The sequence below is a fragment of the Eretmochelys imbricata genome, chromosome 1 (assembly GCF_965152235.1).
Source record: "Eretmochelys imbricata isolate rEreImb1 chromosome 1, rEreImb1.hap1, whole genome shotgun sequence".
Lineage (NCBI taxonomy): Eukaryota > Metazoa > Chordata > Testudines > Cheloniidae > Eretmochelys > Eretmochelys imbricata.
The window spans coordinates 308,708,013-308,721,994 of NC_135572.1; the positions used below are offsets into that span (position 1 = coordinate 308,708,013).

At 37.3% G+C, this 13,982-nt stretch overlaps 2 protein-coding genes across 5 annotated transcripts in view; one reads left to right on the top strand and one right to left on the bottom strand.

Moving 5' to 3' along the window:
* Window positions 1-13,982, bottom strand: part of IMMP2L (inner mitochondrial membrane peptidase subunit 2) — an 837,008-nt gene that overhangs the window by 393,351 nt on the left and 429,675 nt on the right. The window lies entirely within an intron of this gene.
* LRRN3 (leucine rich repeat neuronal 3) lies at window positions 11,654-13,780 on the top strand. The gene has a single exon (XM_077807785.1). The coding sequence runs from the start codon at window positions 11,654-11,656 to the stop codon at window positions 13,778-13,780; it is 2,127 nt and encodes a 708-aa protein (XP_077663911.1).

The following is a 13,982-nucleotide window of genomic DNA, read 5'->3' on the forward strand; positions in this document are numbered from 1 at the left end:
TGCCACAAGCACTCCTTTTCTTTATCCTGTCTTATTCGCATATAAAACATTTTAAGCCTTTGGCTTTCCCTTAGGCAAAATCTAGACCAGGGAAGGAAACAGAAAGAAAGACAATGAAGTAAGAGGGTAACAAAGTAAGATTAAACATACATGCTGAAGTAACAATTCAGCCACTGTAAATTGCTTCTAGTATATATCAATCTGCTGAATACAAAGGGTTTTGCTGTCTTCTTTGCACCCCACAACGTAAGTAAATGCCGAGCACTGCAAATTCTAGTTTCACAAATGAACCATTTGAAGAGAGAACCTGAAATTTACCAACTTTTAAAAAAAAAACAACAATAAACAATAACCAGAGCTAAAATTGTCAAACATGACTAATGATTTTGGGTGTCTCAATTTCGGGGTGTCCAACTAAGGATACCTGAAAGAAGCCTAATTTACAAAAAGTGTTGAGCACTCAGCCTCTGAAAAGCAGGCACTTCTAAGGAATTTCAAGTTGGACATCTCAAAATTGAGATACCTAGAATTAATGGTCACTTCTGAAAATCTTGACCCATGGTTTTCAAGTGAGAACATATAACAGTCCCTTTCTCCTCAACTGTTAGGATCATGGCCATAAAAAGAAGCAGGATTCTAAATAAACTATTCCCATGTCCAACCGTGGAGAAGGAAAGAAAGCAAGCCAATGTAGTTAGGTTGAAATCCACTTCACCTTTTTCACAAAGCCAAAGTAACTGGACTTTAAGCAGCTGAAGCACAAGGGACTGAGCAGGTGAAATCCATCCCTTATCCCAGGACGAGGCCTATTATAAAATATCTGTTTGAATAAAATGTCTTTTGCTGGTTTACCCTGAAACTGCATCACTTATCTTAGCGCTGCTCATAGCTCATCACAAAAATCCCTGTTCCACTTTGTCTGTTAAAATCACAATCTCGCACCAAACATAATTCTTCAAATGCATCAAATAAATAGGGATTTTAGTTGTAAATAAAAAGGTTGCTTCCTGTTAACAATACTTCTCTAGTCTTAATTTTTCTTATAATATTAACGACAAGAAATATACCTAAAGAAAGTGTGTATTGTGCATTCAAAAGGAAAAATGAGGAAGAAGCACATATTCTCAGCAATTGAACATGTGCAAAATTCCATCTATCTCAACTCAGACATGCATAACTTTTCCACTTTTCATTAGAAAAATGAACCTTTACATAGTGCTATAATTATAATAAAGCAAGGTATAATATCTTCCCTTCCCTTGTTTCTGGTTTAGTGACATGTTCAGAATTGTTGTCCAGTGAAACAGCTGAAAATGTTTGTAATGGCAGGAATTGAGAAATGCCCCTCTCAGGACATATCTGAAAGGTAGCTGTGTATAAACAGCTGTGCTTTGAAAATGCTTGCCACCTCAAAATTGGTCCTTGTGAATTGAAATGTTTGCCTTATTGCCAGCAGGGCATATTACAGTGTAACTGCTGCATTTTTACTTTTTATCACTGTCTCTCTAACTGCTGAAGTGGAAAAGAAAGATTGCCAAAGCCTGACATGCTTCTTTTCCTTTCTGTCCACTCTGACTTGGTTCTTAGCTGTCTGTTGCTTCAGTGATGAGAAACGACTTTCAGTTTATCCATTCCCTGAAGTCTTTCCCAGCTCAAACAATGGTAACGCCCCCTTGTGAATCAATGACAAAAAGCGAAACAAAGCTAATTAAGGCATACCAATCATTGCTCACAGGACAGATAATTAGTCTGAAAAGGGTCACACACTTTCAAAGAGTACTGAACGTATTTGTTTAAAAAAACAACAGACATCACTATAATGAAGGAGTCTGGGTGGATTTCAACCAGTGGTAAAGGACTTCTAAAAAGGATAACAAACCTGCCCATAAAGATTTGGAACAGATTCAAGTTAGATTCCTAAGTAAATAAAGACAGTATTAAAATTATAAACAATACTTAGAGGTTTAGGCAAATAGCAGCTGACATCATGGACGCCTCTGTTTTGGATTCTTATATGTCTGTACTGAATTAGATGAGAAAATATTGTATACACACTAAAGGAACAGTTACTGATTACTCTATTCACTTGCATTAAGCATTCTTTATAACATAAAAGATCTTCACTAGCTCATAAACGAAAAGCTATCACACGAAAATTCCTACTTAATAGAACTGTGTAATTTTTCATTTAAATTAAATGTTGATGAAGCAGCACCACTTGAATGAGTGTGTTCTTAAGAAATTTAGCAAATGCCATACACATTGTTCATGGGATCTGGATAAATTCTCCTAGCCCTTCGGTTTCTCTTTGTATTTCTTATTACTACTTTCAAAATTGCAAGTTTAAAATTTATCCATTTCTATTAGGGACAAATCCAAAAGATTTTGCTCAGTTTTTATTCAGACCTTATTCAGGACTGTTGAAATGGGAGTTTTGTGTGAATATGGATTGAATAAAACTAAGCAAGGCCTTGTGGATAATTCCCCCAAAAACTCCAGATTGGGCTGCACAAAGATCTAATTTACCAAATTATTTCAGCTTCAAAAAATCAGAAGTAATTAATACCAAAAAATGATAATTTTCAGTAGGAAAATTTTGGTTTGGAATTTGTATTGGAATTGGAGGGGGTGGGGAGAGCACCCTTTGTTTACTATTATCGGCAATGTTTAATGGAGACAGGGAGTACCAGTCAAGGTGTTCAGGAGACTCTTACCTTAGAATAAAATCATCTACATATCTAATAAATTTGTATTAAGCAGGAAGCATCTAACTGCACTACAGCAAGAAAATGACAAACCTGATAATTCCTCAGTATATGAGTTTTAGTTGACAGGTAATAGTACTGGATAATCTCTTTGCCAGAGGCATATTAGCTTTCACAAGAAGTCTCCCAGTATACCTGGGTATCTATTTTCATAGTTCATCCAATACTGCATATGCAATATAAACCTTGAGTAGGTACGTGAAGGTAGGTACAATAATCTCTCTCTCTCTCACACACACACACACACACAGAGTGGTATTTTGCATACAACGTTAAAGAGGCTGCACATTTTATATTGTTTCAAAAGTGAAGCCTTACAGAGTATTTACTTTCCAATATAAACATTTAATACAGTAAGGCTTCATTTTTTAAAGGAAAATGAAATTTTCACACTCTAATGTTGAATGCAAAATATCAATTTATATGCAGGTTAGTTTTTTAAACAGTAAATTGCAGGTGACTCCTGACTTTGAAGTCCCTTGTACACCTCTGTTCATGGTTAGAAAATAATCATACCCAACACCCCTCCCACCCAAAAATCAATACAACCAGTTGACATAAAGAAAGTTCACAGTGGCCGGAGTAAGAAACATTTAACCTTCTACATATCATTTTATACATAATGCATGAATGCTGCACAACTTGATTCTGTGGTTTGGTTTCATAGTGTAGCACCAGAAAATCTACATTAGGAATCCAGGGATTTGCTGCTCTCTCATTCATTATGGTACCTGAAGTCATACATAAAAATGTAATTATATTTTTTAAAAAAACCTGCTAACCTGACATACACTTTACCACCCAAACGCCCCGATAGTCTTGTTCTGTACATTATCTATTTCCTTCCCCCACCCATGTTATTACCTGAGCATCTTCTCTTCTCATGATTAATCAAGGCTCAATCCTGCAAAAACGTATACACAGGCTTAACTTGACGCATGCAAGTAATCCTTCTAAAATCAAACCGACTACCCATGTATTAAAAGCAAAGCATGAATGTAAGTCGTTGCAGGAGCTAGACGTCAGTCAGTAAGCTCTTTGGGGCAGAGACCATGTCCTAGACATTATGATCCTGATTGTGCAAACCCTGAAGTTAATGGGGCTGCTCATGTGCATAAAAATAAATACGTGCATAAGGGTTTCCAGGATGGGCACTAAGTAAAGCACCCTGCACACGCATAGTACTAGATAAAATATTTAATATGATACTAGTAATAAATAATAACTCCATTTCAGATACAGAAATTGCCCAGGAACATTTTCAAAGCTGTCAAAATTGTAATATTATTATTCAAAACCAAAACCACATACCATGTTTCATTTTAAAAGGCATCTGCTAAGGATGAGCTTTGTGGTTAAGACTCAGGGCTGAGAGTCAAGTATTTTAGGTACTTTCCTTGACTCTGCCACAGGTGTCCTGTTGGACTTTGGTTATAGAACAATCTTTCCGTACCTCAATGTCCTGTACAAAAGGAATAACAACACTTATCCTAAGTGAGTCTGAACTGATGTCTGCAAAGAGTGTGGTGATCCTCAGGTGAAAGATTTTACCTAGTCTAAATGAAAATTATTTTTATAATAAAACAAAAAGAGAGGTTTTTGGTTCTCCCTTCCAGATATGGCTGGGATTTTCATAAAAGTCTAAGTGAGTTTGACCCCCAACTCCCAATGAATTCCAATGGGAGTTTGGCACCTAACTCACTTTGGCTGGGAGTTTCAAAGGAGTCTGAGTGGTGCAGGTACCCAACTCATTAAATCTCAGTGAAAGATGGGTGATATACTCACTTAGGCTCCTTTGACATCCTCAGCCATGGTATTCATACCATTGCCGTTTTAACCCCGCTATAGAGCAATTAATTATCAAGTGTAAGAAGTTCAAATAAGCTATCAGCAAAAAGATTGTTTTACTGAGTGCTTGCTTGGCCTGAGTACAGGGATGAGTGACTGTATATTAAAAGTGACTGTAAGTGTTACTAAATGAGTCAAACATGTTTTAATACTTTCTCAGCTCAAGGGAAAGTGGTACTTGAATTTGTACTCTTCACTGAATCACAACAAAGAAACCAGTCCTTGGGTTACCTCTCACACAGGTTTTTAGAAATCAATTAATCGTGTCAGTCTCTAGTGGAACAATGTCAATTAGATTTCCTGCAATTCCTATCCAAGTGATAGAGCGGTTTGTAACAACATGTGGAAAAAACAAACAAATGCCAAAACACAATAATTGCTTTCAAATGACAAGTTAAAGAATTAGCCATACAAAAGCTTAGAGTAAAATCTAGTCCCCCTAGTTTGCATCTTGTTTTTTAATTTTAACCCCTACACTAACTGTAGGAGTATAATTGTCTTTGGGGAAAATGAATGGACGTGGCTTGACTCAATGATTATCAACAACACTGATTTGGCCCAGTTCTGAGATCATTTAGGGCAGGTCTACACTTCTGCTTGTGTCAATATAACTTACATTGCTCAGGGGTGTGAAAAAGCCACCCCCACAAGTGACACAAGTTACACCAACCTAAGCGCTGGTGTGGACAGCACTATGTCATCAGGAGATGCTCTCCCACTGACATAACTACTCCCTCTCGCAGAGGTGAAGTAATTACGCCGACAGAGAGCTCTCTCCCATCAGCATAAAGCGTCTTCACCAGGTGTGCTGCAGTGGTACAGCTGCATCAGTACAGCTGCACCGAGCTAGCACTGATAGTGCAGAGTAGCCCTTAAGGCTACATTCACAAAGGGGCTTAGGCATGTGGATTGCTCTGGGGCTCAGGCGGGAGCTAGGTATCCAACTGCTTAGAGTGAGGCAGCAGTGCACGCTCCCGCAGTGAGGAATACAGGCATCTAGGGAAGTTTTACTGAAAAATCTTGGGCACCAATTGAGTTTAGGCACCAATACACTTCAGCAGCAGTTAAGTGGGAGTTTTACGAATACCTGTGGCACCTAAATCTGGGACTTCGCTAAGGCCCTCTGTGAATCTGGCCTCAGTTAGGTAAAATTTCCAATGACTATTCAAATACTACTAGTTTAGTTTTGCATTTTTCATCCTTATAAAAAGGTTTGAATTCCACAGAAATTATTGTAATAAAAAACCCTAAGTAGAATACCAGAAATCAATAGGAAGTTTACCCAAGCGGGGATTTTGGACTGGGCCCATCTTTTTAGCCTTGCTTTTAACATAGGGAGTTGTGTTTGTGCATTTTGAAACATAGTTTGGTTATAAGGACGTGGCACTGCAAGCTGATCCCTGCAGATGGACCATTAGTAAATGGGGCAGTACACAGAAACAGGGGTTTGCATGCAAGCATCAGCTTGCGGGACTGGGACCTAACAGTCTGGTAGTAGGTTTAATTCCATGGGTAAGTTAATGAGAGAAAGGTAAGGGAGGTGTCATTTGATTTGTAAAAATCTAGAGAATTATAATTTCAATGATGTTACCCTCTGCAGCATGATGGGGGGAACTCCCTCTCCCCCCTTCACCCCCGCATCCAACTCCTCTGGCTGATAGAAATTTTGAAAATATAATGTCAATTGAAATGAGTCAAGTTGGGCTTCATTCAAAAGCTCTTTCCTTCCAAAAAATACAATAGTGCTAAACATGACAAATCTAGAACAATTATGTAAATATATCTTTGAGAAAATGTTTTAAATTATAATTTTTAAAAAGTTGATTTTTAATACAAGCATGTCAAACCTTTGCAAAGTTAAATTGTGGCCCTCAACTGACAGTAGTGTGTTATCAGCTAATGCTTAGAATATGGTACTTTATTAATTTTTTTAATGCTACAGATTATAAATGGAAGGAGTGCTCCAAGTTGGTTTGCTATCACTGGCAAAAAAAAAAGAAGCAGTTCAGTGGTACTGATTATCAGCTTTGTTTATTATAACAAAAGAGTTGTAATGAGGCACTGGTTAAGATGTCAGCATCCAGCCAGAAATTACTGGAATCCAACTGCAAATGGTATGCACAGAGATACATTACATACATTACCAAATATAATGAATAACAATCCCAAAGTAATTTATTACAAAGTCCTTATTTTTACTTTGGTCTTAGTCATTTTTAGGCATCAATGGGGAGCCAAAGAGTATTCACTAGTAGTTGGATCTTTGGCGGATACTACAGCGGAGAAGCTGGTTAAACACAATGCTTGGTGGCACTTTACCGAACGTTGGCAGATGTTTTCCAAGAAACAGACAAAAAGAGAAAAACTGCCATTGACAAGGGGAGCATTTACCAATGGCAATTTATCAATCTATGGGATCCAATCAAAAAGAACAAACTAAAGTTGTGCTCAAATGCAAAGAAAAATGTCAGAATGAAGGTAGCAGGGCAATTCCAGAGCTAACCACAGACATGTCATAGTTTGTTCTTCTCCTGGTCAGGTTGAGATCCCAGCATGATGTTGATCTACATAACACTTTGGGAAAGTACAAGTTCTCCATGGAAACACAATTGATATTCCAATGCAGTGGAACAATGCATATGTGCCAGGCCAAAAGAAAACTAATGCACATTCATACTTTTGTTAATCCAGCACCTGATGACACCTGTGTGAGGGTAATTTATGCCAGCAGAGACGTTTCAGTGAAGCAATCATAAATGGTACACTTGCAGTATGAGCTCTCAACAAACCAGAAACTTTTAATACCTGCCAAGACTTGGCTGAACACTTCATTATGAAGCTACAGAGAAAATACTGGACCAATGACAAAATCCACTTTGTGTTTGATATGTATGCAGAGGAATCAATTAAAGTATTACCAAAAAGAAGAGATTCCATGGTATTGCACCTGTCCAGTACAAAATCATTGACTCCATGAACATCTCCAGTGTCACAATGAAGAAGTCACTGTCTGATACTCCAATGAAGGTCTAGGTAACTGCATACGTTGCAGGACAAAGCTCCAACATGCGAAAAATTGCTCAAAGAATTTCATTGTTGCATGGCAAAATGAAGCTGCTACCTCACACTGGTAAGTGGAGTTTCTTCATAATTCCCATGAGAAACTGACACTAAAATTATCTTGCATGCGATCATTGCCACAGAGAAAGGTGCTACAAAACTCTAGATCTTTTCACAAGACATAGATGTTCCAGTGCTAGACACTACCCAAGACTTCATTAATATTCTGTTTTAGCGTCTGTTGCTGCGGAACTGAATCATTTTAGATTCCTCAGAGATGTGTTCCTATCACTTGCACCATTCAAAGCACTACTAGGTTTCCATTCCCTTTCAGGATGTGACACTAATGGAAGGAAATTATCTTACTGGAAGGCCTTTGATTCAGCCTCCAAAGACTCTCTCCTTGTTCTGAAGGTGCTCGGAATAGCTGAGACAGACACTGATGAGGTAATAAATGCACAGGAGGCATTCATATGCCAAGTTTACCATTTGAAGACCAATATTATGACACATGTAGACCTACTTTGGTGGATGTTTTCCAAGAAGTATCTGGAGAAAAACTGCCACTCATGAAGGGTACATTTATGTCTGCTATCAAGAGGGCAAATTATCAAGCAATATAGTGGCTCCACATGATCAAGCACATCCAAAACTACTCCCCTCCCACCATAGGGTATGGATGGGTCTTGCAGGATGGATTGATCACAGCAGTTATGCGTGAAATACCATGCACTCCTTAAACAATCCTTCAGTTAATAAAATGCTCCTGTGCAAAGACCAGATGCTCACCACTCTACAAATATTTGGCCAACAGCCCGCCTTGTATGAAGATGTACAAGTGTGGCATGGATGAGGCTCAGTGTGACAACATGTCTAGCAGTTGTGCCTAGCTGGAAACGACACCAGTGATGACTTTGATGAATAAACGTTTTCAGCCCTACAAGGCTAGGTGTCTTCTCAAAGATTTCCAAAATCAATGTATTTTTTTTTTGTGGGCAATGCATCCCTATGTTAAAGTATAATTAAAAGTGTTCATTTTAAAACATTTTCTCTAATTTATATCTACATACTTGTTCTAGATTTGTCATGTTTGATACCAGGGTGCTCATGAAAAAAGGGCTTTTGAATGACACCCAACTCAACACATTTCTGACCACATTGTATTATCAAAGTTTCCACCAACCAGAAGAGCTGGAGCTGGGGGTGGGCTGGGGGGGGGGTGACAGCGCCACCCCCGCCATGCCTCAGAGGGTGACTTCATTGAAATTATGATTCTGTAGATTTTTTTGAATCAAATGATATCTCCTTACCCTTCTGTCACTAACTTGCCCACAGAATGAGATTTTATTCCATTATGCTTCCAGACTATAAATTAGTAATGTGAGGATTTACCTAGGCAGTTAGAACGCGGTAGTAGGGTCCACCTGGAGACTTAGTGTGCAGCATGCTAGTGCACTGTATATTTAACTACCCAGCTTCTCGCACACTAACTCTCCATCTAGATAAGCCCATAGTTACAAGAATTAACTGACCAGGCATATGTTTATTTCTTTGTAAATCTAAAGTTTACCTCATTTCAAGAAATGAAGGAACAGATTATATTTTAATTATCTTATTTTGTACCAGGGTTTCTTTGCATTTCAGGATGATCTGGACCATTGCCGTAAAAATGTATTATAAAACTCCAAAGCAGCAGACTGTTTTCTGTATGTTTAGCTCACACATTTTCTGTTCATTTTATTAATATAGTTATATTGTAAAGTTAAGTGATGAAAAATCTTTACATGTATTCAAAGAGCAGACCTCAAAAACTTGCCAAATGTCTTAGATAATTATTAATTACTTGCAGTTATTTAACTATGGTATTTACAGTAATCAAGGTATTTGCTGGAGTAAGCATGAGGAAGTTGAAGAGAATGCTGAAGATACTAAAGCAACCTTATCTATTTTTCTTAAATAAAACTGACGACTTTTTAAGAGCCATCACTGTACCACAAAAAAAAAAAATCACATATATTTGTTAATGCAAGCAACTAAAATTATATACAGTATTGAATGGACAAGATGCAAATAAGAAACAGAAGGCAAATATTTTAAAAAAAGGAAAATATAGGCAGTAACGTAGATCTTAAATAAGTGGATTGGACACAAGATCAATCGGCATTCCTTCTAAAGCAGAAAAAGGAAAGGATGGAGAAATTGCAATATGCCTCTCTTGCTTACTTCAGCAATTTTAATTTGAGATAGCTTTTATCACTAGCAGAACACATACTAGTTATCTGTAACATGAAAGTCAGTTTTATAGATAAGGACTTGGTGCCAACAAATGGCAGGAAAACAGCCAAATCAGATGCTATTTCAGATTTTATATGCTTTACATCTCTGAAGACAGGAACCTTTTGCCAAGTGTGGAGTGTTTCCGTCTGTCCATACCAGTGACATTTCAAAATGCATTTATCAATATCAATGAAGCACTGACCTTATCTTAGTGTTTGTAAACTATGCCATTGTGAATTTTAATACTAGAAGTAAAAGACAAAGTGAAAAATAAATGTATAAGGTATGGTTGATTCCAGAGACAGACACTGTATGGTGAGCTTTGGTACACAGTCTGCTGTTTTAAAATAAATGCAGTAGTATGTGTCCCATTTCATGCATAAAGACATCAAAACTTTCTCACACTATAGTTTTGAATGTGCTCAAAGCAGTTTCTTTAAGAGGGAAAGAGCTACCACACATCTGGAGACAGGCTATATTTTAAAGTATAATTCCACAAGATAAGCACAGCTCAGAAGGCAGTGAGAGCCCTCAGTACCCACTGAAGTCAGTGAGGACTGCGGAGACTTGGCACCTTAATGGTGGAACTCAGACTCTGAGTTGAAAGCATTATCAGCTAAGTGTGCTTTTTTTCCCTGACTGCAATAAAGGCACTTTCCCTTTGTTATCCTAATGCAATGTAAGATTTTTCAAGTAAAAATAAGACGGGCAGTAATTAGATTGAATTTCCAATATGACAAACAATTTATTACAAAGTACACTTTTCCCTCCAATTATATCTTTAAAAATCAAGCTTGCTCCCAGAATAGCAGCTATAAAACAATTAGGAAAAGATAAAACACAGGCATTATCAATTTTGTATGTTACTGTATAAATATCTCATGGGCATGTCTCAGGATGCACTCATTTTGGGTATATATTAATGCAACTGTTCCTTTTTCCTTGATTACATATAAATTGTGTTCTTTATATTTATAAACTCTGTGTTCAAAGAGTAAACATTCATACTCTGCAAGATTTAGCTCAGTGGTTAAGTTTTCAAAGCCAATATAGCAGAGTCTGCTTTTAGTGATAACAGTAGGAAAGAAAAATATTTTAAAATAGCCTGAAATATGTGGAAAAATCTCAGTGATATATTTTGTTTTTTATTTTTTGGAACTTCAGCTTGCTGGAGAGCTAAGTACCCTAGTGACAAGCTGCAAGACATATTACTATATTAACTTTATTTATGCTGAATAGATGCCACTGCAATACTCTAGAAACCACAGCCATTTTATTTTCTTATGTGCAATAATTAATATTATAGAGAGATGGCTAATTATTTCCTCTTCTTATATTTTAGGTCATCCTGTCATTCCTGCCAACACTAATCAATCATGGGATCTGAAGTTAATACTAGTAAATAAATGAATTGCTTAATCTTCTATGACCATCTATACATGCTTCATCATCGCAAATCTTATCAGTTTTATGGCATCAAGGAGACAGTGACCTTCATTTCCACAGCATGCCTGTTATCATTGGACAAGGTGGTTATGAGGTTATCACTTATTTTCAGGAAGAAAGTCTTTGTGCTTCTTTGGCATTCATCATTTGACAAATGCAAGTATTTGTTTTATCAAATGACTAGCTCTTACTGAAGTTAAAAACAGCATCTGTGGTATCCTTAAGGGCCATTTACTTTTCTGAAGACTTGAGCTAAGATGAAGGACATGCCACTCAAAATTCATTTCCTACTTGGCCTAGCTATCACTGCATTTGTACAAGCTGTAGATAAAAAGGTAGACTGCCCTCAGTCATGTACATGTGAGATCAGACCTTGGTTTACCCCAAGATCCATATACATGGAAGCTCCAACAGTGGACTGTAATGATTTAGGCCTTGTTAATTTCCCAACGAGACTGCCTGCTAACACACAGGTTCTACTTCTACAGACAAACAACATTGCAAAAATTGAACACTCAGTAGATTTCCCAGTGAACCTTACTGGTCTTGATTTATCTCAAAACAATTTATCCTCAGTGATCAATATTAACCTTAGAAAGATGCCACAGCTTCTTTCGGTGTACCTTGAGGAAAACAAACTTACTGAGCTGCCTGAAGAATGTCTGTCTGGACTGAACAATTTACAAGAACTCTATATTAATCACAACTTGCTTTCCACAATTGCATCAGGAGCTTTTATAGGCCTTGATAATCTTCTCAGACTTCATCTCAATTCAAATAGCCTACAGATGATCAACAGTAAGTGGTTTGAAGCTATTCCTAACCTTGAGATTCTCATGATTGGGGAAAATCCAATCATCAGAATCGAAGAAATGAACTTTAAGCCTCTTATCAATCTGTGCAGCCTGGTTTTAGCAGGCATAAATCTCACTGAAATACCTGATAATGCTTTGGTTGGCCTTAACAATTTAGAAAGCATCTCATTTTATGACAATAGATTTGTTAAAGTGCCCCATGTTGCTCTTCAAAAGGTTACAAATCTCAAATTTTTGGATCTAAATAAGAATCCCATTAACAGAATACGAAGAGGAGATTTTAGCAATATGCTGCACCTAAAAGAATTGGGAATTAATAACATGCCTGAACTAATATCTATAGATAGTCTTGCTGTTAACAATTTGCCAGATTTAAGAAAAATAGAAGCTACCAATAACCCCAGATTATCATACATCCATCCAAACGCTTTCTATAAACTTCCCAAGCTAGAATCACTCATGCTCAATAGTAATGCACTTAGTGCCCTATACCGCAATACAATAGACTCTTTGCCAAACCTCAAAGAAATCAGTATACACAGCAATCCAATCAGATGTGATTGTGTCATCCGCTGGATTAACATGAATAAAACCAACATTCGATTCATGGAGCCAGATTCATTATTTTGTGTGGATCCTCCAGAATTTCAAGGCCAGAATGTGAGGCAGGTACACTTTAGGGAAATGATGGAAATCTGCCTCCCACTGATAGCGCCTGAAAGTTTTCCCTCAACTCTGGATTTAGAAACTGGCAGCTATATTTCTTTACACTGCAGAGCAACAGCAGAACCAGAACCTGAAATATACTGGATAACACCATCAGGTCGCAAACTTTTGCCTAATATGGTTACTGATAAATACTATGTCCATTCTGAAGGAACATTAGACATAAGTGATGTTACACAAAAAGAAAGTGGACTATATACATGCATAGCAACTAATCTAGTTGGAGCAGATTTAAAATCAGTTATGATGAAAGTGGATGGTTCCTTCCCCCAGGACAGCAATGGATCTTTGAAGATTAAAATAAAAGAAGTGCAATCTAATTCTATTTTGGTATCTTGGAAAGCAAGTTCTAAAATTCTGAAATCCAGCATTAGATGTACTGCATTTCAGAAGACCGAGAACTCTCCGGCTGCACAGAGTGTTCGAATTCCATCTGATATAAAGGTGTATAATCTTACTCATCTAAATCCATCAACTGAATATGAAATTTGTATAGACATTCCCACCATCTACCAGCAGAATAAAAAACAATGTGTCAATGTCACCACAAAAGGATTGGACCTTGCAGTGAAAGATTATGAAAAGACCAACATAACAGGATTCCTTGCCTGCCTTGGAGTTCTTTTGGGAGTCATCTGTGTGGTATATCTCTACAGTTGCATCTCACAAGAAATTAACTGCGATGCAGGACACAGCTATTTAAGGAATTACCTGAAGAAACAATCCTTTTCACTCAATGAACTTTATCCTCCTCTAATCAGTCTTTGGGACACTGGCAAAGACAAAAGCACAGCCCTGGAAGTAAAAGCAACTGTGATAGGAGTACCAACGAATATGTCATGAAACATCAATGTAAACACCAATGTTGGAAAAGCACAAGACTGCAGTTGTGCTAAATAAAAAGGCAAAAAAAGTATTACTCTTTAGAGATCAGAAGTCTGGGCATTGCTGCTGGTGTTAACAAATGGGAATATGTACTGATTCAGCATAAAAAAGATTTTTAACTAACTGGCTTCTAAGGGTATTGTGCCAACCAAATACAATT

Excerpts from the sequence above, each read along its gene's own strand:
- LRRN3 (XM_077807785.1), top strand. The coding sequence starts at position 11,654 with ATGAAGGACATGCCACTCAAAATTCATTTCCTACTTGGCCTAGCTATC.